The following is a 25,769-nucleotide window of genomic DNA, read 5'->3' as shown; positions in this document are numbered from 1 at the left end:
GGGGGGCAACCTGTCACAACCAGACTGAGCTCAACTCAGCTTAACACCTCTAGGTTGCAGGACTGTGCTCTGAGGAAAGCATGCCCAGTGACTATGGACAAGAACAATATTAAAAGGCCTTCAGTTGATAAAAGGTACTGATGACTTTTCCAGGAAAGTATTCTGTGGCATTTGCATAGGCTTCTTTTTATACTGAAACAGATGTCTATTATCTGGTATTACTCTTTGATTTTTAGAAGCATTACATGGCATTAAAGTTGTAGTTCTTTACTGTACATTTTCTAAAAAATGTGGACATGTTTTTCCTTTACCTTTGTGAATCTATTGATGATCTGACCTACTGGATTAGTTTCAAAGTACTGGAGGGGAAGGTGCAGCACGTTGGCTAACATGTGATTATGCAATGTCCGAGAAGCACAGAGGGATCCCCGAGTAAGCACATATGCACCATAGCAGACCAGAAGACCTTAAGAATGAATGAATACATAAATAAATAAAACAATGTCAGGTGAGTTTTTTTTGTCCAAGACATCACACTTCAGTCTGGTAGGCCCACTATAAAGATTTGTTTTACATACTCATCTGTTCACATCTTACCCCTTCATAAGGAAGTCTATTCTACCTTTAGCAGGTGCATGTGATTCCTGTTAACACTAGCCGTGACATGGACACTGACATCTAACTCCACAAAAATAGTAACACCTCATTAGCTAGAATGTGCACTTGTTCAAACAACAACATTGACTTGGTTCCAAGGACAGCCATATTACAAATTAGTCTAATCTGCCTTTTCAATCATTCCCTCACTTTACAGCTCCCTAGCTTGATCCTTTCTCCCTACCACTCCCCCACACCAAATGTGAAGTGATTCTAGTTTGCTACTATACACACATATGATCAGGGCCGGCTCCAGCATTTCTGCCACCCCAAGCAAAAAAAAAAAAAAAAAAAAAAGCCGCGATCGCAATCCTAGAGGGAGTGAGGGACCTGTCGCCCCCGAATTGCCGCACATGCCGTCCCTCTCCCTTGGCCGCCCCAAGCACCTGCTTGTTAAGCTGGTGCCTGGAGCCGGCCCTGCATCTGATTACAGAATGACCAATATAGTTTGTCTTTGTATTACACATCTGCAGTCTCCATTACAGATTTAACAGGATGTAAAAGAACCCCAGGCAACTAAGCTTTGCAAATACAGAGAAAATAAAGTCTTGTATGCTTAACCTTACCTTGTATGAATCCCAAAAGCCCATAGACACCAAGTTTATTGTTTCTTAAGTGTTTCCACTCTGTGTAATCCTTATTTTTTTCTTCTTCTGCTGACCAGGTGCTAAGCCACAGATTTTGTCCTATAGCTACTGCATTTTGTCCTAAATAAGCTGCTAGGGTTAGCCATACCCATAGCCAGCCAAATGCTTGCAGGTATTTCAAAATAACTGACATTGTCATCTAAATACAAGAAAAGCACAGGAGTTACTAAAAAATGTCACTGTGAAAGGCAAATTACAGTAAATGAACTGAATATACTAATTTCTTCAGACATTCATATAAATATGAAATCCAATAATTTAATCACATGCAGTCATATTTTGGGTCTTCCAAAAATCTATTTCCCCCAGAAATAATTTTTCCCCTTATAATAAAATTTGTCAGCTGTACAGGGAGGGATACCATTAATATATGCTACACAGAACATTAAAAACAACATTAAGGTTGCAAAATCAAGCCTAAAAATGTTAGGAAATGCCAAAATTAAGGTTGTCTAAGTACCCACAACTTGCCCCCTTTCTGCGAATGCACTATAGTACTATAATTAATTACATGATCATATACTACTCTTTTCAATAGGACCCCAGTCTCATTTAGGTGCACAGGATCAATGGTGCTCACTTAATAAGCAATTATTCATTTGTTTTTGCCTCACTAAATAATGTGTGCTGTTGACCTTATTTACTTCATGCTATTCAAACCCTACTTTGAATACAGAATTATGAATTTTTCTCATGGTCTTTCCTATGATGCTCGTCACTACACAAATATTTATTGATTAATTTTGATGACACCGAGGGCATCATCCACATTTTACAGACTGCAAGCTGAGGCACAGTAAGATTCAGCTCAAAAGAATCCAATAATTTTCTGTGCCCAATTTGAGATATCTCAGACCTGATTTTCCAGACTACTTAACAAGATTTTCAGAGGCTTATAACTTGACCAAATATGGGCAGATTTTCACAGTGATCGCAAAAAGCAAATCCCTGACACAAAGGCCACCCTCTTGCCAAATTTCAAGCCTCTGCTACAAAACATGGAGGCATTAGAACTTTTCAAAGAAGGGGTCACCAGAATTATTTTTAACATGGGCAAAACATGCTTTTCTCTAGCCCTGATCTCAGAAACAGCTGAACTATTTCGCTGAATTTTTCCCAAAACATTCACCTTGAGGCAGATGCCTAGTATGGAAAATTTCAGCCCAACTGGTTAACGTTTGGCACAGCTACCAATAACTGAAAACTGCGTCTTATAATGGGCAATGTCAGGAAATCTTAATAGGTGGTGCTACCAGCCCTGCCTATAATTACTTTAACAGATTACATGAATATAGAAAACTACAAAGGTAATTTATCCAATGCTTACGCTGCCAGTAGCAACATTTTCTTTCTTCATTGAGAATGCTTTGGTTTGTTCAAAGGAAGAACTGCAAATAACAATGTTAAATGTAATTTAATCATAAACATGAAGTGAAACATCAAGAAAAGCACATACACCGAATCAATCTTGAACAAAAACAGTGAACTTAAAGGTCTGTGAATTCCTCTTCCTTGAAAATGCCAGTGTATTTCCAAGCCCTTCCTTTTTATCATTAAAATGTTAGTGCAGCCAGACACAATAACCATGATTGATGCAGTGTCCTAAGTGCACACAGTGCTTTACAAACTTGCAAATAGATGTCTGCCCCTAGGAATTTACTCAACTATCGAACAGAACGTAGAAGCAGTCTGATGTACACAAAAAAGCAAACCAAACCAATGCTAGGGAGCAGCAGAAGTGCAAAGGACATTAGAACAAACAAAGCCATATTCTTATGTTGCTTATGAACTGATGGAGTGGAGACGATGCAAACAGCCCCTCCCCTAGCCCAGATTTGCACCCAAATCTTGCACTGTGCACTCCCTAAGTGCAGGAGGCTGGAGTAGTTCTAGTATCACTTCAATTACCCTCCCCAAATCAGAGCGTGGCCGTGTACTGCTTACTTTCAGTACTTACCAGTCTTTATGCCCCAGGAGCTCTTTTTGAGGCAGAGTATTGCCTTTTTGACTCTCTCTCTTTAAAGAAGCCACTAGAGTGAAAAAATGGAAAATACTTTTTTCGAGTCTTTATAGTTTGTTCAGACAGCTACAATAATTAAGAACTGAGAAATAAAAAAGGAGAGAATGCAGGTGAGGTGGAAGTGGGGCTGCTCTATAACTATATATGAATACTGTATATTGACCTGGTTATTGGGATGTTTACTGTATGAATATGTTGGTTTAGATTAATAGCAGAGTCACAGTTCAGAGCCAGCTGCACCTTTGACCCCCTCTTTAGCTTGAGTGAGTCTTTTCAGGTGACAGGCCCGTACCTTCACATCTCCCAGAGTGCAATCCTGGGATTCTTCCACTTTCAGAATAGGTTCCCTGTGTACTAACCCTAGTTACTCAGCAGACACAGCTGGGTTCAGCTACCTACAAGCCTTGTCCACTTCAAGATCCCTGTGATGAGTAGGTGAACACAGTGACTCCGAACAGCCTTTTCAAAACAGAAATATTGTTTAATCCCAATAGTAGGAACAAAGCATAAACAGAGAAATAGGGTTTTAACACAACAGATGGTCTACAGATATATCTATCTTACCTAAAGGCATATGTATGACTATCTTAACCCAGACACCATAACCTCTGAGGACTGGGATTCAGTCTGGTCCCCAGCAGTCTGCCTCTCCCCTCAGTTCTTCAGGGACTGTCCTTTTATCCACCCCAAAGTTGGGTGGATCCCCTGTCCTGTAGCTGCTAGTCAGACTGTTCAGCTCAGCATGGTCAGAGGTAAAACTTGAAAGCAAATAACACTTGCATTGTCCTTTAAGTACCACTGTATGAAGTTATTTTCCATTTTCCTGCATATGTTATGCTAATATCAAGAAAAGGCGTAAAAAAAATTGCAGTGATAGTATGAAATTGTTTCTTTTTGGTCTTGCTGTCATTTAAGTCAATAAGCCTGTTAAAATAAAACTGTTTTCTGCATACATCTGTTGTGCTGAATTCACCTATAATTTTGTCCATTTACCGTTTATATCCATTCACAGCCATGCTTCTACTGCATGCTACAAATGAACATTAAGAAAGGTATTTGCCTATTCTAGGATATTTGTATATCTGTAATATATAGCAGCTGTTTTTTAAAGTTTATGTGTTAATTATCTTTACTTACAGTTGTCAGGAGTGTCCCCTTAGACGTCTGACAATAATCACTCTGTTGAGCCTGGGCTATTTCATTATGCAAAAACTGATTTGTTTCCATCCCACTATTTTTCATAAATATATCATTACCACAGAAGTCTTGCTAACCAAAAAAAATGTCAATTTACACAGTAGCAGCATCTTTTGCAATCTGAGAATACAATTATTGTTTAACTACTATACAGAAATAGGAGATACGAAACAAGGAATTGTTTGTTTCTCAGCACTAGAGCAATACGTTAGAAACTTTCCATGTAAAGTCTTTCCCAACAATATTGTAAGAGCTGTCAGTTAGGTAAAATGTTAAGCCTAAACATCCCTCTGAAAAGTGCAGAACACTTTCTTTGTATATGTGCAAGAGGAAAAGAAATGCTCTCAGGTTGACAATTCCTATGCCATACTTCACCATAACATGTTCCATAAACTTATGGAAATGGAGGGGGGTTTCTAATGTAACACCATGTAGATTAGTACCAACAGGTATTACTATAAAAACTAAAAATGGCTATAAAAGTCAGAATTATTGAAGTGTCAGATGCATCAAAATGAATCTTTGACTAAAGTCAATTAGGAGTTGACAGGACAAAAAAGCATAAGCAGAAAAAACATGGAACTATGTGGCAGTTTCTTGTTCCAGGAATTACTTATATTCAGATAGACCCTGGTCACATGAGGGCCTTTAGGTGCCTGAAGTCAATGATTTACTATTCCAATAGTGCCTGAATTTTATTCCAGTTTATAACTTGGAATCTCAGCATCTAGACCTGGCTGAATTCAAACAAGTGATAGTAGGGGGAAAGGCTTTGTATCCCTTTACCAAATCCTTGTGCTATTCAATCCCCTAAGGAAAAAAAAATGTCTTAGCGACTGATGTAGAAAGGTAAAACTAGGTTTTAGGAAAATATGGTATATTCAAAAATATATGTGCTCACTTTTCATTTGAGGTGTCTCTTCACTTTTATTTTCTGCACTGAAGACTTGAAGGAGTTCAGCAAAGTTAGCTCTTTCTGAGAGCAGCTCTTGGTAGGTTCCCATATGCGTTATCCTGCCATTTTCCATTACAATTATAACATCTGTCTGAGGCAGGAATGTCAGGTTATGGGTCACTAAAATACGCGTCTGAAAAACACAAAACATTTTCTTTTTTACCATATGAAAATGAAGTGTGTACTATCAGTACAAGGTTTTTTTTTTTGTTTTTTTGTTTTTTTTTAAAAAGGAGAGTTGCATATGGAATTGTCTTAGGAATTTATCTAGCTACCTCTTTAAAGCAACCAACTAGATTTGAAGAAATTGTTACCATTGTTACATACTACAATACACTTATTATCAAATTACACATTATTATGCTGCTGTTAAACATGTGGTTCTTAAGGCATGTTATATTAGCCTTACAAATAAAAATAGAATTAGGAATGTGCTCATTCTTAATGATAACAGAAGATCATGAAAGCTCGAGTTTCTCAGTAAGAGTCCCTCTAACAACCTAGTACCATATCTATGTTGATAGCAGCCCTGTTTAGGCATCTGTCACTACTAGTGTTTTCAGTACTGGAACCTCCTTTTTCAGGTGTTTATTACCAATAAAGCAGGTGAAGAAGAGGAGGGTAAGAGGGAAGTAAAAAGAAACCTCTCCACTTCCACCAATCCATGAATTCCATAGGTAGCAGCTAGCAGTAAATAATCTGCATAAATCAGTAATATTGTGGAAATTTACTTTTCACCAAGATACTTGAATCTTTAACAAATTTTAAATGAGAAAACTCTGTCACCTGTCCACTCTTCCTCAGGGATTCCTTTGGTCATCAGAAAACCTTTTTGCCACTCACAGTAGATGCAACTTCCTATCAAGTAAATTTGGAAGTTGAATCTAGACAAATTCAAACTAGAAATAAGGTGCAAGTTTTTAAGGGGGGCAGGTGGGGATGTAACTAACCATTGGAACAACTTTCCAAGGGTTGTGGTGGATTCTCCATCACAAGCAGTTTTTTAAAAAGATATGCTGTAATTCAAAAAGGAATTATTTGGGGAAGTTCTATGGCCTGTGTGTGATGCAGGACAACTCGATGATCGCAGTGGCTCCTTCTGGTCTCAGAATCTGTGAACCTTAGGTCCTCCTTTCAGCCAGGTGAAGGATCAATAGTGACCACAAGGCCCTTCCTCCCTCCTCACAGATAGAACCCACAGCATTCCTAAAATCTTGGCCAGCTAACAAGCAAGGGCCAAGCTGGAAGCCCAAATATTATATGACTCTCTGTGACTGTATGGGTACATCTGTACTGCAATAAAAGGCCCTCATTGGCCAGTCAGCTGACTCGGCTCATGGGGCTAAAAACTGAAGTGAAGACATTCGGGCTCAGGCTGGAGGCCAGGCCCCGAAACCCCACAAGGAAGATGGGTCTCAGAGCCTGGGCTCCAGCCCAAGCGCAAACATCTACACTGTGCTTTTTAGCCCTGAGACCCGCGAGCCTGAGTCAGTTGCCCGGACGCTGAAACTCGGTGCCACAGGTTTTTTATTGCAGTGTAGTTGTACCCTTTGAGACTTCCAGATCAGCCCAGGTTAAGTGTTGACTGTGTCTGTGTTCATAAGACTGCTTGATATGATTCAAATAGCACAATCAGCAGGGCTTCTTATTTAACAAGGTGCTCCCTCTCTTTACCATATATAACAAGCCCACTCAGACACGATTGAAGATTTTCAATTGGCCCGTTGTACTATGTGAAGACTGATTTCTTTACCTTGTTTTTTAAGAGCCCTGAGGGCCCAATCAGCTTCTCGAAAAGATGCTTTCCAACATGTACATCTACAGCAGACAAGGGGTCATCCAGAAGATAAAGGTCAGCATTGCTGTAAACAGCTCTAGCCAGACTTACCCTCTGCTTCTGCCCCACACTTATATTCACTCCCTAGGAAAAGAAAAGCAGTCAAAAGAGAGACACGTGATTTACTGTCATTCTGAACCAGCATGTCTAGCTCCTATCAGTTACACTACACCACTAAGTGAAAATAGACTGTGTAAATCACTTCAAGAGGAGATACCACATATGAAACATATTTATGGTAGTTTTAATATATGTATATAATTTATTTTCCATTCTTCTTCAAGGTTATAGGGTTAAAAGTAATTGTTTACAGCTTAAAACTGCTGTTGTATGTCAAACGTAGAGCATGAAAGTACGGACACAGCTTTACTTCAAAAGAGGAACTTTTTAGAAGTGGCTATAAATCACCTTACAGTTTTACAAATGTCCACTTAGCTTTATTTGAAAGAGTTTACATTTACGCTTTTCCATTCTGGTTCCTTCGCTAACTTCCATACAGCAGCTCTAGCAAACTCCTAAGCTTAGAACTAGAAAAGGATATGGATGTATTTTATACAGTACATCTCCTTTCTGACAAACATATGTAACCTTTGAAAAAACAAGAGTGATCTGTGATAGGTGAAGTATCTGCGTGTTTGTGCACAATTTGGGAAAACGGGTAGAGAGAGGAAAGCAACATTATGGATAAGGGAAACTCTCTCCAGCTTGATACTAGTCCTGTAATAGCTTCATGTATTTTACCTAGAAAAAAGATAAGAGGTCCTGGACTAAGTGTACTTCCCAACCCTGTAGTTCTTACTACCATATGTTACAGGCAAAAATACTGTAATTATTGTACTGCTTCTATGAAGAGTGTGTTTATCTAATACAATAAGATGGCACCGTTATGATAATTTCTTCCTTCTCTATCTTCCAAAAGATCAAAAACATTTTTGTAAAAATAGTCAGGATTGAGATAAATACAGGAGAAATAGAAATAGTTTCATAAGAGGGTGCAGAAATGTATTAGCATGCCTCAGTTTCGACCACTAAGCCTTCAAGGAAACCTGCAGATATAAAATGCATACACTTAACCAGTTTTTGTTTAACATGCTAAATGTCCCAGTTAACCAGATTAAGGTGGCTGACATTAGAAACAAACTTTATCCCTGATAAGTTTCTGACTCCTGCTCTCTGATCTCCCAGCATTTTCTATGCAAGTTATATTACAACCCAGAGCTCCGAAAGAGGACAGAGCTGACATACAAAGGGGGATCAGCTTAGTGATTTTTTTTTAATAATTACCTAATTGTACAAAGCTTTTTATAGAAATATTTGTATCCTTTATAAGACGGAATCACTGGAAATAATTAGCAGAGTAACAGTTACAATAACAATAATTACTCTATCATTTTTTAAAGTCAGTGTCATAAAGTTTGTTTGGAGTTTTTTGTTTTACTTTTTTTAGGGAGCTAAAACAATTAAAATTAAAAGATTAAGTGGTATCTGACAATTTTTCCAGCAACATATCCAGGCAAACAAGGTAGATCATGGAATGAATACCAAAATCCAAAACAAAATAGAGATGGAGAAGGGGGGTTTTCAGAAGCAACCAGCATTGGCCTAAGTCTGTTCCCACTGACTTCATTTGGGGCAGAGTTAGGCCTTTCCAGTAGTTTTCATGTTTGATGTCAATTAAGCTACGTCTACACTAGAGAAGTTACAGTGGCGCAGCTGTAAGATCTCTCATGTAGCCGCTCTATGCTGATGGGAGAGATCTCGCCCGTCAACATAATTAATCCACCCCCAACGTGTGGCGGTAGCTATGTTGACAGAAGTTCTCCTGCCAACATAGTGCTGTGCACACTAGTGCTTATGCTGGCGTAACTTATGTCACTCAGGGGGGTGGAATATTCACACCACTAAGCGACATAAGCTTTGCTGACGTAAAAGTAGTGTAGACATAGCCTTAGCAAACTAAATGCATTTGGAAGATATTGTGAACTAGAGCTCAGCTGAGTGACTGCATGTGATGTTTCAAGTTCTCACCCTTTCTCCAATCTCTGTTTGATCCCCATTTGGTAACTGCTCCAAATCTGGTAGTAGAGCGCAGGCTTCCAAAACTCTCTCATAATATGGCCTGTTCAGACCTGAGCCAAAGAGAATATTTTCTTGCAAAATGGAATTCTGAATCCAGGCCTGCTGGGAAACGTAAGCCACTGAACCCTAAATAAAGAGAAAAGGCAAAATACTCTCATTTGGACAGTTCTACATGTGGTAGGATAGCATCTGCTGTTCAAATTATATTTCAAAGTAAAGTAATTGGTTATTACTTCTAAATATTAGCATAGTCAAACTGTTAGAATCCAGACCAAGCTGTTGAAGATACTGGCTGAAATACTGTGCATGTTATGAGGGCATGTGCACACTATACTATCACCCTTACACGCATTGAGTAAAATCTTACTCATTGAGTAACCTCACTGAGAGCCATTGGACTCGGGGTCGGGAAGGAATTTTCCTCCAGGGTAGATTGGCAGAGGCCCTGGAGGTTTTTCGCCTTCCTCCGCAGAATGGGGCAGGGGTTGCTAGCTGGAGGATTCTCTGCTACTTGAAGTCTCTAAACCACAGGATTTGGGGACTTCAACAGCAGAGTCAAGGGAAAGGGGTTGGGACGGCTTTGTGGCCTGCATCATGCGGGAGGTCAGACTAGATGATCATAATGGTCCCTTCTGACCTTAAAGTCTATGAGTCTATGAGTCTTGCATACTAAGGTATTACTCAGTGCACATAAAGATAGCAAAACTGGACCTGTACTTAGAATGTGGCAAATACAGGAAGATTATGTTTTGGTTTAATTTGCACTTTTTAAGTAAACCCAGTTTTGAAGCATTGCTCAATTGGAATAACAAGGTGAAGTACTGCTTAATTGTGGACACTCCTGTGGTTTGTTACACAGTGTCTTTATGTATCATTGATGATCCAGCTGGATAAAAATGTCAACCACTAGAAACTAATATGGTTTTATGGGACAGGAGTGATGATTTTAAGAGCTCCTGACTATATGATCATAGTTGATCCTTCTGACTTAAATGCATAAATCTATGAAAATCTATTACTTTTATTAAGAAATATGATGAGATTCATTGACATCATCCTCCACCCAATGAATCCATACTAACTCTTCAGTAGCATACTCTATATAGTTCCTTGTCCCAAAGAAGGCGCCCGCCCCCCCCTTTTTTGTTTTTTTGATTTCCACTAAAATATACTAAATTTATTCGCTTACTGTAAATTAGCAAGAGACTTCAGACCCCTCTTGTTTAAACATTAGTGAAAGGCAATATGGTCTAGCGGATTTACATAGGAATGGAAGAAAAGGACTACCAAATTCTAATCTTACTCCAAAGTGACAAACTCAAGAGTTACTTGACAACTCTGCATTTATCAGTATTATGGTGATTGGTTAATCTATTTACAGTGTTTGGAATGATAAGTATTATTATTAGTGTGGGTTATATTGAGAGGTTATCTTTCTGCATAGATATTTTAGCCTAATATAAGCCTCTTTAAATTCTATTTTATTGTGATGGGCATTTGGACACTTCCCTCACTCTGTTCAACCACAGAAAAAGTTTATGCCAAGGGAGCTGTTATTATTGAGAGGGGCAGAATGAACTTCCTTCCATCTCTGCCCACAACTCACTTTCCCCCATTTAAATGGTTTCTCTCCTTTCTATGTGTAAGCCATTGTGAAAGGGCTGACTGTCTCCTGCAAAACTATATCATTGCTCCAAATGAGTTATGGTTGTGTATCACTCTTCTAAACCAGCCTCTGTAGGATGTGTAGGCTTGATGCATGACCTTAATCCTAAGGATTTTTGCAATGAATAATTATAGATTTACTAAAAATGAAGACTAAATCATATTAGTTTTAGTGTAGGTGGCTGCGAATCAGTTAACTTGGCAAGCAACATGAATGCCACCCAGTTGTTTTTTCAAAGGATCCAATGGTCAGCCTACTAAAAGAAATGCTTCCATTGTCAATATATTTTATTATATTCACAAATAAACCGTCTTCTGTAAAACAGTAATATTGTAACAGTAACTGCAAACACAAGAAATAAAATCAACTTTACTTTTCTTTGGACTATTCCTTCAAACTTGTTCATTTCTCCAAGAATAGCAGAAAGGAGAGATGACTTTCCAGATCCAACCTGCCCCACAACAGCAACTAAAGAGCCTTCCGAGATCGTCATGTTCAAACTGGAAACATTTAGGAAGACAAACAACAGTTATCCTCTATAAACACTGTACTTGTATAGAGTAGAATCCTCTTTAGTGAACACTAAATGGCAAAAATACAGCCTACTCCACTGTGATTGAGGAGGTGAATATTTCAGTTTGGATACCTGTGACTAGAGCATACTCTAGAGCAGGGGTCGGCAACGTTTGGCACGCAGCTCGCCAGGGTAAGCACCCTGGCGGGCCGGGCCAGTTTATTTACTTGCTGACGCGGCAGGTTCGGCCGATCGCGGTCCCCACTCGCCACGGTTCGCCGTCCCGGGCCAATGGGGGCGGCGGGAAGCCACGGCCAGCACATCCCTCGCCCGCACCGCTTCTCGCCGCCCCCATTGGATCAGCCGAACCTGCTGCATCAGCAGGTAAATAAACTGGCCCGGCCCGCCAGGGTCCTTACCCTGGCGAGCCGCGTGCCAAACGTTGCCGACCCCTGCTCTAGAGCCCTGAAAACCTGGCCTTAAGGAGACTGTAGTGTCTCTCTGAGTGTTAAAAAGTCACCATACACTATCAATTGCAGAATCAGGGCAACAGTGCAGTAGGAAGCCATCACACAGTACAAGATTAACAGTAAGAGACCATGTAAGTTCAGAAAGAAAAACAAAAACACCCTGTTTGATTTGTAGCTATTTTCACAAATGCTTTCAGGAGACTCAGTGGTCCAGCTCATGCAGCTACACAGAGGTACTGGGCCATCTTGTGCCTTCACTTCCCTGTTCTGGCTACCTGCATCACAAGTAGCAATGCGGTAGGAGAAGCAGGCCCTGTATGGGCTCTATGTTCAGTCCCTGTGCAGGTGAGTGAATGGAGACAGAGCAAAATCTTGGCCTCCCTCTTCCCCCTACACACCTGGTCACATAGCAGTGCCAGCACCTTAGGAAGCATGCGCTGTTCTGGGTTTATTCTGTTTCCTAAGTAATGGGGAATACTGTGGTCTGGGGAGTCAGTCTTCTACCTTGCTGTTCTGGGACATCACAACATGCTGCACCTTGCACTAGGCAGACTGTAATGTCATCATCTATCCAAAAGCTATGTAAACTCAGCCCGGCAGAATGTGATGCCTGTACAGATTCTTGTTCATAGTTACTAAGACTTGATTCTTACTTATTTAAGATTGAAGGTCCAGTCTTCTCCCATCGGAAAGAAGCACCAATAAATCCCACAGCATGATCTGTTGCAATAAAGAGAAATCAACAATAAGTTACAGAGGCAGCCTCTCAGTTGATATTATCAATTTGGCTAATCAATTTGTTCCTGCAGACATTGAATAACAACAACAACAAAACCCTGCTTACTTCCACTGTAGTTTGTGTCGATGTCTTGAGGATCAAGGTCTTCAGAATATAGAAAATCCTCTAAACGACCCAGAGAAACCTTTGTCTGTAGAATGCACAAACATTTATGCTATTTGAGTTTTTAAGCAATACTTCATATATTCTAGATTACACCAATAAAGAAGCATGTCTATTAATTTATTTTGAGATGGGCAATAAAGTTCTTGGCACTAAATAGAAAATGTTTTCCTTATGTACGTTCATAAAGGTAGCTGAAGATTTAGGCCAGTGGTCCCCAAACTGTGGGGCGCACCCCTGTAGGGAGGCAAGGAGGAACATTCCAGGGGGCATGGCGAGGCCTGGGCCAGCCCCCACAGGGAACAGGGAGGGAGGGCCACCCAGCCCTGCTCTGCCCCCGTATCTGCTCCAGCCCCACTCCCAGCCTTGGCCCCATGCCTAACCTCAGCCCCAGCCCTGACCCCAGCCAGGGCTCCATTCCCAGCCCTACCTCAGCTGCGGCCCCCTTACCCCATCCATGTTCCCCCGCCCAAGCTGCAGCCCCACTCCCAGCTCCAGCAGGAACACGGACAGGGGCAAGGAGGGGCGCAACCCTGAAAAGTTTGGAGACCACTGGTTTAGGCTGACAGCAGTATTCACTTGAAACACCACACACTGTTAGACAACATTGATGCTCATGTCCCAGTGAGAAGTAGGCTCTGCTGACTCATGAAGGTTATGTCTTCACTGACCAAAAAAAAAAAAGGGTGCTTTAGCTATTATTCTACTGGAAAAACATAGTGGAGACAATGCACTTTAGTTTTATTTAAGGTAAATTAAGCAAAGTCAATCACAGGTTGGGGGTTGGGGTATAGTGCTGACCTACTAGCTACCTTGTGGCAAACACTACGAGTGACTTGTTTCCATGCTCGTTAGTTATCTTTCGGTTTAAAAAACACCTCTGTGTCAGTGGAGACAAAGTCTGAGACAGGTTGTTTGTGGATTAGCTCTCTGGAAGAGAGAGAACATTTAGCGTATAAACTGAGCAGTCCTAAGGCAGCAGTCAAGCTGGGGGAGACTGAGCTCAATTTTGTTATAATACTGCTAATTTCTAGGTTAATAAAACCAAACCCCAGGAAGGGTTGAGCTCTGATTCAGTATAATTTGTTGCCCATGTCTGACAGCAGGATGGAGAGGGCATCTATTTACAATGGCCTTGCCACTTTACAAGAAACTGAGCTACATACAGAAACAGTAGATAGAGCACAAGTAGAAATAGGAACGGTACTCATGCCATCTGCTGGTCATTCCTTATAATAAGTTAACATACTTCAAAAGAGAATATACTCTGAAACCCCCTCCAACACCAGTGCCTCTCCCGCCCCACAAAGACATGAAAATTTCAACAAAATAAAACTAGAAATAATCAGGTGGTTTAACCTTCATCTACAAATAGATTAAACCACATGACACTGGAGATTAATAAAGGGCCATAAATGTCATCCTTTTTTGACACATATTCATATTTGGTTTAGGTTTTACCTGGGCTACGGCAGAGATCACTGTTGGCAAATCAAACAAAGGCAGTCGCAAAATATTAAACAAAGAGATAGATGTAAAGACTTTAGTTGCAGTTAGGACATTCTCTTCATCCAGCAGAAAATAGACTCCAAATGTAGCCAACGAGACCTTTAAAAAAAAAAAAGGCAGGGGAGGGGGGGGAGATGAGGTGATTATTTTTCCATTACTTGTCCCATCCTGCTTAGTTTTACTTTTCAATGATTCCTGCTACAAAAATATGATGGTAGCAGTTAAGAGCTGGATGTTGACTACAGCTTAAAGCAAACTGAAACATAAACTGTGTTACTATTCATGAATTAAAACTAACATACTTCTGTCTATAGACTAAATACAAGCTCTTATATTTTGTGGTATAAAATTCCATTTCATAATTAAGTTTGTACACAGATAATATTCCCATTGGATTTTCATTAGATTTTAGTCTATGTGAAGGTCTCAATAGTCTCCATTTGTTGATTGGTACTTGTATTCCCATGTTCCACACAGAGTTCACTGTCTGCTTGTTTTCCACAGTATATTGGCACTATCGTTTTAACAAGCAATTGCATGCCTACTGATATCAACAAATGAAGGTGTTTCAGTTAGAACTGGGCAGGAAACTGATTTTTGGACCTGAATTGGGACAAAAAGTCAATCTCAAATATTTATGGACTGACAGTGTGAGGAAACATTCCATTCAGCGCACATGAAACAAGCTAATTTATAGTAAATACAATTTAAAAATGAAAATAATCAAAATTGATTTTGTGTCAATTTTGACTATTTTCATTTTTAAATTGTATTTACTATAAATTAGCTTGCATTTCAAAATGAAAAGTCATTTTGAACTAAAGAAAAGGACTTTTTTGTTTCAAAAATGTCAAAATTGGAAACTGGCAACTTTGAAATTTTTCCAATTTTTTTCCCCAAGAAGTGTCAAAACTGATCCTCTCCCATGAACAGTTTTTGTTTCCATGAATCACCACTTTCTGAAGAAAAATACTTAAGTCGACAAATTCCCAACCAGCTCTAGTTTCAGCCCCCTGTCTACCTTATTAAATGGTCATGAGGGAGCACCTAGGTTTTACTATTCCTAAACACATCTGACATTCTAATAAAGGCCAAATTCTCTGCAGCTTTAAATGGACAAAGCCACTGAAGTCAATGAAGCTGCAGCCAAATATATATCACCAAAAAATTTGGACATGTATGCTTTGCATGGGTGCTCTGAGTCACTTTAACTAACCTGTGCATTTCACACAAAATGGGTATATTTTAAAGGCTTATGTTTTGTTAAAGATAACAAAAAGGAGAAAAAAATACTTCTCTACTTTAGTTCGTCGAAAGAGGACGTATCCCAGATAAGGATCTGACCCATAATTTCTCCTATGTATTGAAGTGATTAAGTATGAAGGGCCAAATGCATCCCTAGTGTAACTCCACTGAAACAGAGTTGGGATGAAGTTGGCTAGAAGTTTTGTTATTTTTTTTTTAAACAGTTTTATTTTCTTAAAATTCAGAACCTTACAGTTCAGTGGCAGAGGGGAAGGGAAGGGAAGGGAAGAGAGAGGAGGTGGTTAAAAACAAGGATTAAAAGCAGATATCTTCCAAACTTTAAAAAGCAGAAAGGCATATTGATAACAGAGCTGGTCACCATATGACCACATAATTTTTCAACAGTGTTTACTTATGTAATCAAATTGTATCATTTTCTTTCTTCTGCAGGAATTTAGGAAGGGATGAAATATGTTACTGAGGTAAATGCACAAATGTATTATGCAGTAACAGTTGCACTTCTGCAATTATTATTTAGTACTTTACAAATCATGCATCATAACATGGTTGTGAGTTATAGTACACAAATAAACGTCAGTATCCCACTTTTACAAATGAGAAAACTAGCAAAGAAGAGTTAAAAGATTGGCCTAAATCCATACAGTAAATTGGAATTAACCCATGAGTTTCTGACTCCCAGTTATGAATTCAATCTACTAACACATGGTCCCCCAATTTTCCAGCAGATGCAGGCTTTAGCTCAGAGGAGCAGGTGTGTTGCAGAAATAAAAGTGTTCACTTATGCTATTTTTGGTACTTTACTATAGCAATTACTTGTTATGTGTAGGGCCCTACCAAATTCATGGCCATGAAAAATGTGTCGTGGACCACGAAATCTAGTCTTCCCCTGTGAAATCTGGGTGGCTGGAGAGCAGTGGCTGTTGGCTGGGTGCCCAGCTCTGAAGGCAGTTCCCTGTCAGCAGCAGCGCAGAAGTAATGGTGACAATACCATACCATGCCACCCTTACTTCTGTGCTGCTGCCTTCAGAGCTGGGCGGCCGGAGAGTGGCAGCTGCTGACTGAGGGCCCAGTTCTGCAGGCAGCAGCACAGAAGTAAAAGTGTCATACCATGTCATCCTTACTTCTGTGCAGCTGCTTTCAGAGCTGGGCTCCCGGCCAGCAACCACTGCTCTCCAGCTGCCCAGATCTGAAGGCAGCGCTACCCCTGCAATAACCTTCGACACCCCCCTGCCCTCCCAAATTCCTTTTTTGGGTCAGGACCCCTACAATTACAACACTAAAATTTCAGATTTAAATAGCTGAACTTATTAAAATTTACAATTTTTAAAATCCTATGACCATGAAATTGACCAAAATGGACCGTGAATTTGGTAGGGCCCTAGCTATGTGGCTTGGGAGGAGGAAGAAGAAAAATTCCTATCTGACTTCTGAATATAGCTACACTATATTATATATTAGGTGTGGAAACTAACTAAACAGATTGTGAGTTTTGTGAATAATTGAGAGCAGCTTTATTTGATATGTAGGGAGTTTGATGGGGGAACCTCTAACAGATGCTATCAACTTCAAGGAGTGCGAGGGGGAAATTTATCTTCTGTCCTTCTCAAGTGTATTATCCAGCACAGCCAGGCTTAAGTTGTCTCTAACTGACTCCTACGAAAGGTATCTTTTTTCACCCACAGAAAGTTATTCTTCTCAGAAGAACTAGAATGTGTACCTCTTTCTTCCCCTCCACCCCAATTTTGTTTCCCTTTTAAAATATGAGCATGGAAAAAAAGCAAACTTGTCTTAGATGCTTAATAGGGATATCAACAAGAATTGCCTCTATTAAAAACGAATGTGTGACTGTTTACATTACAGAAGGGAGGTCTTCTGAATAAGACACTGGACTTGACTCAAGAGATCTGGATTTCATTCCTGGCACTGCCACAGGTTTCCTATATGACTTCTGGCAAGTCTCAGTCTCTCTATGCCTCAATTCCCCTATATTAAATGGGTATTATAATAATACTTCCTGACCTCACAGAGATATTGTAGTGATAAATTCATTAATGGTTGTGAGGCTCTCAGATACTCCGGTAAGAGTGATAGCTAGCTACAAAAATGGATATTGTTAAGTAACGCACCATAAAAGGAATACAGGTTAAAGTTAGCATGGAGAAAGTTGTCAGGTACCCAGATGACTTCAGAACATCTATTTCATGTTCTCGAATTTCCACAACCTTCTTCTGATATGAAGGTTCCCATGCATAAAGTTTAAGAATCTAAATACAAATAAACAGGAAATTACATCTTAGTAAATCAACAGCAGTGATCATGATTGTTAAAATGAGTTTAAATTCCAAAAATTTATCTGCAAATGTTGAACAATACAAAAGTGTAAATATCCAACACTTGCTTTTTCCAGTGGATAGCTTCTACAAATAAAATATTGTCCAAGCAAGACCCAATATAACCCAAAATGAGATTCGTTATGAAGAATGCTATAGTGTAGCCACCTTGAACTCTATACATTTCACTGTGCCCCTGTTTTGGTGGATTACTTATTATTCCAGGTTACTACTATCAGCATTCATCCCCTATACATTTTAATTTATTAAATTTATCCACAGAGGTGCCACCATCTGACTTCATTGTAAACCTCTTCTATCACTTACTGATATGGGAAAGTATCAGTATGGTAAGCCACACACTTATTTCATTTTCCTGGTGCACAGCATGTAAAACTGATCATCTCGTGCCCAGACAATATTTTTATTTAATAAGGAAGTAAATTTAAAGTGTGGCCAAAGGACTCCTAAGGACACCTGAAAACATCCTTTACTATTGTCCAGAACACCAGACAGAGGAATTACATATACAAGTAGGGCCTAACCCTTTAGCTATGTGAGTAGTTTGACGCAAGTGTGCCCATAGAATCCGGAAAGAAACTCTTGGGATCCATCTATATGAAAGATACTATATAAGGTGATAAAAGAACACAAAATGCTCAAGGAAGGAAAGGCCTCAGGCTTTGTATTGGCAAATAGCTGCCAGTCCATCATACTAGCATTTTCATGATAAAAATATTCTCTACCTTACTTGCAACCAAGAAGTAACATCTTAAATAAAGTATTATATACATTTTATAGTAGCACCAATGTCTATGGTTAGAAATCCACAAACTTCAGAAAAATGTAAAATTAACTGTGAATAATTTGAAGCACTGGCCAAATTTAAAAATTTAAGCATAAATGACAAATAGATTTTCAGAAACAAGAACAAATTTGAAAAACTCAATTTTGTTCTTCAAGTTTTAGTGAAGATTTCCAACCATCTAATGACAAACTATCTGTGCTGATTAAAAAATAAAACAAGAGAACATGATCAAAATATCATGGGTAATCTATATTTTATAATCACCTCTCTTATATTAATAATGCTTTAAAAATCCACTTTAAGTAGTTATATAACAGAACATATTTTCCCCTAAATTCTTCTTTCCTACATTATCAGCTGAAAGGTTCAGTGACAGAACCCTAGTTTTCTGAATAACCTAGTCGCTCATCTTATTAAGCAGAACAATGAAACTGATTAGCTGCTTGTATTACCTTTATTCCATGCAAGATTTCATTTAGTAGCTTAACTCGTTGATCTGTATTCTTCATTTGGCTTTTCTAGTTTAAAAAAGAGAGAGCAATGCTTACAATTTTTTTAAAAAACATCAGCGATTCAAACATACTTTGTATATGTCAGACAGTGAACACTGCTACTACTCTATTATTGACTCCCTTGGAAAAAAATACTTGTTATACTGTACACCTTACATTGTCAAATGTACTTCACATTCGGTATCTGACATGTATTATACCCAATCAAATAATTCATTATATGATAAAAAGATGGGTATGTCCTCTCTAATAGCACTTTTTCTTTAAAAAAAAAAAAATCATCTTGATTTTTTGTAATACTTCCTGCAGCATGATTACAGTAATAACTGCATTTCTTAGATTCTAATTAAAAGCTTCATAATTAGAGTTTCAGTTCTCAGTGTTCTAGAATTACAAAATAGATTAATCTTAAAAATGCTTAAACATCTAAACTATAATTTATAAAAAAAAAATCCTGCTCACCGACCAAATGTAAGTAGTCCCAAAAAACTGATGAAACTATTTCTGTGACAAAAGCAAACAGAATTTGGCCCAGTCTGATTTGTGAAATGTGAAGGAATACTTAGGTTAAAAAGCATATTTTGAAGAATAAATTCCTTTCCTCTGTTACTGATAACAGCTTTGATTATTAGAAACTGAATTTTTAAAAAATCCTCTCTTCTTACTATTTATGCTATATTTAATTGTGCATTTCACTCAACTTGCACAATGGAAACACGCTAGTCAGTTTCACTTAACATCTTTCACTCTCTGGTTATTAGGATACTTAGGCAGAACACTTTGGGTTGCAAACAGTGGCCAAGATCACTGCACTCTCCCTCACCTTTCTCCTTCTCCCTTCACATCACTGACAAGATCTGTATGGTGAGGGGAACTTCTGTGTAAGAATCTGCCCTCCCCCTTCCTCCTGGTGGAGGTCAGCTGCTTCTGTGGCACTGTTTTCACAGACACATAGGCCAGACCTCTCCAGAGGTCCATGGCCCTCACTGCATGAGCAGCTGGAAACAGGGTATGCTGGGGCATACAAATAGCTTCCCTTATAGCCCTGTAAAGTTTCCTTGGAAAATATAATAATTTGGGCTGTTTTTATTCTTTCTGTGGAGCCTGGGCAGCTGTGGCCAAGGGAAGTCCATAATAAAACAGTGCCAATGGAGCTGTGGTATCAGGGAGCCAGAGAGAGGGGTTCTGGAGGTTAGGATGTTGTGAAGGCAGGTTTCAGAGTGGGTCGTGCAGCCTATTCTGAGTATTGAGGGACTAATCTGCCCCCCCCCCCCCCACACACACACACACACCTCAATGGGATGGTCTGAGTCAGAGCATGAAAGTGAGATCCTCAGAAAGATCTCTTTCCCTCCTGCACTTTTTACTACAGACCATGGCCAGATCATTTCATCTCTGCTGAGGAAGGTCACTTATTCCACTTCCCAATCCCCACTTTAATTAATTATAGTAATCATGGAAAGGTTTGTAAAAGCTTTTTTGTTAATTAAACCTAGATTTAGGGCCTAAATCAACTGTGTATTATTAATTAAAACGTATTGACTTACTGGCACACTCACTTCTGTGACTAACTCTTCTTGTCAGTATTTCACACTGTAAGCAGAGTGTCTGGTTTGTGGTGTTTATCTTTAGGCATATGATTTTTTTTAAGACCTGCTCTTTACTGACAGAAGTGAAGCCATGTAACACGTAGGTCAACATCCTATGTTCCTGGGGATTAACTCCCAAAAACATATGGGCTACCTGTCCTATTTCCTTTTCCTTCTTCACCCCTAAAGAAAACTGCGAACACGAAAAAGACTTAGGCCCAAATCAGTTGCTGACTCAATAGCGCTTTGGATGACTAGATACCAAATATGAAAAATCAGGAAAGGGTGCCTATATAAGACAAAGCCCTGAATATCAGGACGATCCCTATAAATTCGGGACATCTGATCACCCTATTTAGCACTCCAAATGGGTGCCACAGTTGTAGGATTCGGTTCTTTGGATTTTTGACTTCCATTTTATTTAATAATAAGCTCCTGAAAACACACCTTACTTGGTATTTTAGTCAGTTTTGACCTAAAACCAGAAATCCTAACTATTGCCCCAAATTTGCCAACAATGAATTGAATAGGATGACTTGTGTGTAAAGTTAAGCACATGCATAAGTGTTTGTAGGCTCAGGGCCTATAACACATCTACAGATAAAATCTCTTCTCTTTATTGTTTTTTGTTTATAGATAAAGTTTAGTGATCTAAATATTGATTGATTAGATACCAAAAGTTCCCCCTCCAACAAAGAGAGCTGTGACTTCAGTTATTTTGTGCCCACATTAGTTTTACATTCGTATTTAAAAAATCAGCTCTTCATTGTAACTTTTTCCATAACAACTTTTTCCGGCATTTACATTTCTTACCCTCAGCTGTTTTACTTTTGCAGCAACAAAAGCATTTATAGGTATAACCAAAACAAGCACTGCAACACCTGCTAGCACTGATGGGCCCAGTTCTTGCCAGAGAAAGACTATAGCCATCAGGATCTGAAAAGGTGCTGACCAAAGAAGGTTGAGGTTTACAGTCAGTTCCATAAGTTGTTGGGCATCTGCTGACATCAAATTAACAATTTCACCAGTTGTATATTTTCTCCGTGAAGAATTAGCTAAGCTTAAAGCCTGCAACAATAGCAAGAAACCAAAGTGTACGGTTACAAAATGAAGTAAATTAAAAAGATGGAGTAAAAAAGAAAGCATCTTTGCCTCATTTGCTATGCACTACAGTATAGTAAAGACTTTGTAGCTCACAAGCTCCACATAGAGATAACTTCTCTCTTCAGCTTTGAGCTTTGTTAGCACCTAAGATCCCTTGTCCTGAATGAGACAGGGCCCACTACACGTTTTACTACAATCTGGTATTGGCTACGCACACATTTGCAGAGTTCACCTAAAACATCAGGTTAAAGTTATTTAAAAAAAACCCACAACAGTTCCTAAACTATTGTGCATATTGCAACTTTCAGAGTAGCACTGCTGTGCCAAATCAAACCCAATTTTCACTAAAATGGTGAAGATCTCAACTTTCTCCCCTAGAGAGGAGATTTCCTGGCCAAAATTTCAGCTTTCTGCTCCCACTACTTCAATGCTAGAGCAATTCAAGGAAAGGTTGCATAAGTAGTTCTTATTTTTAAAAAACGGCTAGGGATGGAGGGGAATTCAGCCTTCTTTTTGCTCAAAAATGGATGAATAATTTTTGTTCAAACTTAACAACATATACATGCAGACACATGCACAGCCCTCCGCCTTTACACACAGACCAAGGCTGGAAAATTTCAAGTTTAAAAAAAAAAAAAAAAAAAAGTGAGTTTCAAAGAACAGTAAGCAAGTGAAAAAGGGGGTAATTCCCAATCCCGCAACCTGCCCTGCCCTGGCAGACCCCTATATCTTCACGGATTCTGCACTGATGCACAGCTTCCCCCATTTAGTTGTAGGATGGGACTCTTAGAATGGAAACATGAAATTTTAACTTCAGCTGTTGCTAGTGCTCCAGTTATAGTTCAGGCATCTTTATTAATATTTTCTTCAATCTACAACATCTTTGTTTTTGTAGCACTTCTATCTTTCAAAACTGAGACATTTGCCCTTTTTAGAGGTTAGGGAGTAATGTTAGAAGAAGCAGTTACCTTTTGGTATATCAGGCCAACAGCAGCAGTCTTAATTTTGACAGAGGTGAGCATATTGAAACGCTGGTATAACTGATGGACAAGTGTCTGCAAGACAACCACAACAAGAAGAGCAATGGCATAGCCGTATCCCTTCCAGTGTAAATCAGAGTGATTTTCACACAAAGTTATCATTGCCCTGCAAATGAAGGAATACACGGTTTTAAAATCTGTGCATTAATCAACAATATGAATCTGGCAAATGGGTTCAGTAAAATTGATATATTTACAATCTGTGTAGTTATTACATCCACTTTGCACAGGTCGAAATGAGTCTAAAAGGTGCAAGACAGTGGAGAATTAGGATACTCAAAATGGGCGGTGGATTGAAGAGCATTCATCTGTGTGCTACTGTGCTACCTTTGAAACAATTCTCAAATGCTGTTTCACAGAGAGGGACGTTGCTGCTGATTTCACTGGTAATGGAGCACAAATAGAGGGCGGTTAAAAAAAATCTACCTTTTTTTGTTAGAACTGTAGAATAATAAAAAAAATCAGTATTTGCCAAATGGAAAAGGGTAAAAAAAATCAGAAGTCAAAATTAAGTTTTATTACTAGCCTGAAAATAGACTACTACTAACAAGTGAGTGTAATAAACAATATAGAGCAGTGTTTCCCAAACTTGTTCCACCACTTGTGTAGGGAAAGCCCCTGGCGGGCTGGGCCAGTTTGTTTACCTGCCGCGTCCGCAGGTCCGGCCGATCGCAGCTCCCTTGGCCCGCGCCACTTCCAGCGGCTCCCACTGGCCCGGAGCAGCGAACTGCGGCCAGTGGGAGCCGCGATTGGCCGGACCTGTGGACGCGGCAGGTAAACAAACCGGCCCGGCCCTCCAGGGGGCTTACCCCACACAAGCGGCGGAACAAGTTTGGGAAACACTGATATAGAGTAGTTGATGGTGTCATTCTAACATTTCCTTTCAGACAATCGCAGATGTAGCTCACAGCAAGGTTAATTTTTAGCACAAACTGTTCCATAGCTGAGGGTGGCAGCTGCAACAGTCTAAAGGTTAACACTAATCACTTATGTTCATAAATTCTCTGATAACCAACCAGGTGAACAACCGTGTTAAATACCTTCCCTTTGTTGATAAAAATCACTTCCTTCTCTCCCATGGCAGAGTCATTTTCAGTCTTCAATTAAACCTGAATAGTAGTTATTATAATATCACAAAACTTCCATGTTTTTGTGACTGAGATGTAGGTTTTTCTTTTTTGTTCAGCTGCTCCAGCAAATAAGAAAAATCTACATCTAAGCAACAAAAGCATGGAAGTTCAGAGTTTTGACTTAATTTAATTTATAATTTAAGAATTTCAAAATTTAGAATCTGAATCAAGAACTAAAAACAAATGAAATGCAAAGCTAATTGAAGGCTGATGCTCAGACTAACTCAAAAGGTACATTTATAATTTAAGAATTTCAAAACTCAGATTCTAAATTTTGAAATTCTTAAACACAGATTGCACAGTTAGGCTTCCCTTTGCATTTGTCACAGTTCCTGGGCTAACCGCCCTTCTGATCCCCCTCTAAGTACATTCCCTCTCAGTTCTCAAGCCCCTAGCAGTTGCCTGCCTCTTAGGATGAATCACACCGTTCTCCCACTCTCAGACCAGGCATTGCACTGCAGTTCCCTGTGTATCAACCATGATTACCTTAGGGTTGCCACCTTGGTAATATTTAAAAACTGAACACTCCAGCAGGAGTGTCAGAACCTCCCCAGCTCCGCCTCTTCCCCGAGACCCCACCCCTGCCCTGCCTCTTCCCCAAAGCCTCGCCCCTGCCCCACCTACTCCCCTAAGATCCTGCCCCACCTCTTCCCCTGATGCCCCACCCCTGTCCACTCCTCTTCCCCCCCCCCCAGTCACTCGCTGCTTTTCCCCTCCTACCCCCTGCCACCCGGGTCAGGAGGGACTCGCCTGTGAAGCCAGGGCTGGGAGCTGCAGCCGCCTGATGCAGGTAGGGGGTGGCCCCAGCAGAGTAGGGGCTGGCGTGGGAGATGACCCAGTGCAACCCCACCTCCCGCACCTGCAATAACTGGACTTTGGGTGTCCGGTCAGTAACACACCAGACTTTCCAGTTGAAAGCCGGACACATGGCCACCCTAGATTGCCTCAGCAGGTCTGATGTACGTCTAGACCCTACAATTCTGTTCTTTCCAAGAATAATGACAGTTGTGACCAGACAGTTTTTTTAAAGCAGAATATTAATTATTAGAACAATAGATTTTTCTCTGAAACGTAATTGTCAAAAAAAAAAAAAAAGTCTACACTCTTGCCTGTCTGTTCCTAAGGCTTAGCATTCCATGGCTATGGGGAAAGATCAAACTCTTTCAGATTTCTCCTCAAAGCCTCTCTCACTGTCAGCCTGTCTCCCCTTGGGCAGCGCCTGACAATTAACCCCTCACTTCCTCTCCAGAGAAGGACTTTGTAACCGGTTTGCAGTTTGTTGGAAATAGGGCACAGGATCTTTGAGGGTAACACTTTTCCCCATTGTCTTTCAAGTGTCTGGATGTTCTTGTCTGGACAGCCATTGTGTTGCCTTCATGCATAGACCCCGTTGAATTTTAACATTTTAGGCATACAATAAACATTCCACTACCTCCAATGTAAGTTAAATCAATTCTGACATTCAGGAAATTCTAATAAATCCATGCTAGTTACACAGTAACTTTACTTCACTGCCCAGGTCACATACAGCATTCATA

At 39.7% G+C, this 25,769-nt stretch overlaps 1 protein-coding gene across 5 annotated transcripts in view; it reads right to left on the bottom strand.

The window, feature by feature from the left end:
* LOC101945737 (multidrug resistance-associated protein 1-like) overlaps positions 1-25,769 on the bottom strand; it is a 52,859-nt gene that overhangs the window by 13,754 nt on the left and 13,336 nt on the right. For 2 of the 5 annotated variants that reach the window (XM_065575765.1, XM_065575777.1), the window contains 15 exons: positions 23,030-23,207; positions 21,771-22,025; positions 19,309-19,374; positions 17,845-17,982; positions 14,405-14,551; positions 12,887-12,971; positions 12,696-12,762; positions 11,432-11,558; positions 9,342-9,518; positions 7,230-7,397; positions 5,423-5,609; positions 3,262-3,334; positions 2,632-2,692; positions 1,224-1,443; positions 312-466 (listed from right to left, as the gene is read on the bottom strand). In XM_065575765.1, coding sequence (XP_065431837.1) covers positions 312-466; positions 1,224-1,443; positions 2,632-2,692; positions 3,262-3,334; positions 5,423-5,609; positions 7,230-7,397; positions 9,342-9,518; positions 11,432-11,558; positions 12,696-12,762; positions 12,887-12,971; positions 14,405-14,551; positions 17,845-17,982; positions 19,309-19,374; positions 21,771-22,025; positions 23,030-23,207 — 2,104 coding nt within the window. The remainder of the gene's footprint in view (positions 1-311; positions 467-1,223; positions 1,444-2,631; positions 2,693-3,261; positions 3,335-5,422; positions 5,610-7,229; positions 7,398-9,341; positions 9,519-11,431; positions 11,559-12,695; positions 12,763-12,886; positions 12,972-14,404; positions 14,552-17,844; positions 17,983-19,308; positions 19,375-21,770; positions 22,026-23,029; positions 23,208-25,769) is intronic. The other 3 variants (XM_065575771.1, XM_065575782.1, XM_065575773.1) reach the window with 3 other exon arrangements.

The sequence above is a fragment of the Chrysemys picta genome, chromosome 1 (genome assembly GCF_011386835.1).
Source record: "Chrysemys picta bellii isolate R12L10 chromosome 1, ASM1138683v2, whole genome shotgun sequence".
NCBI lineage: Eukaryota > Metazoa > Chordata > Testudines > Emydidae > Chrysemys > Chrysemys picta.
This window is presented reverse-complemented; position numbering and strand designations above follow the sequence as displayed.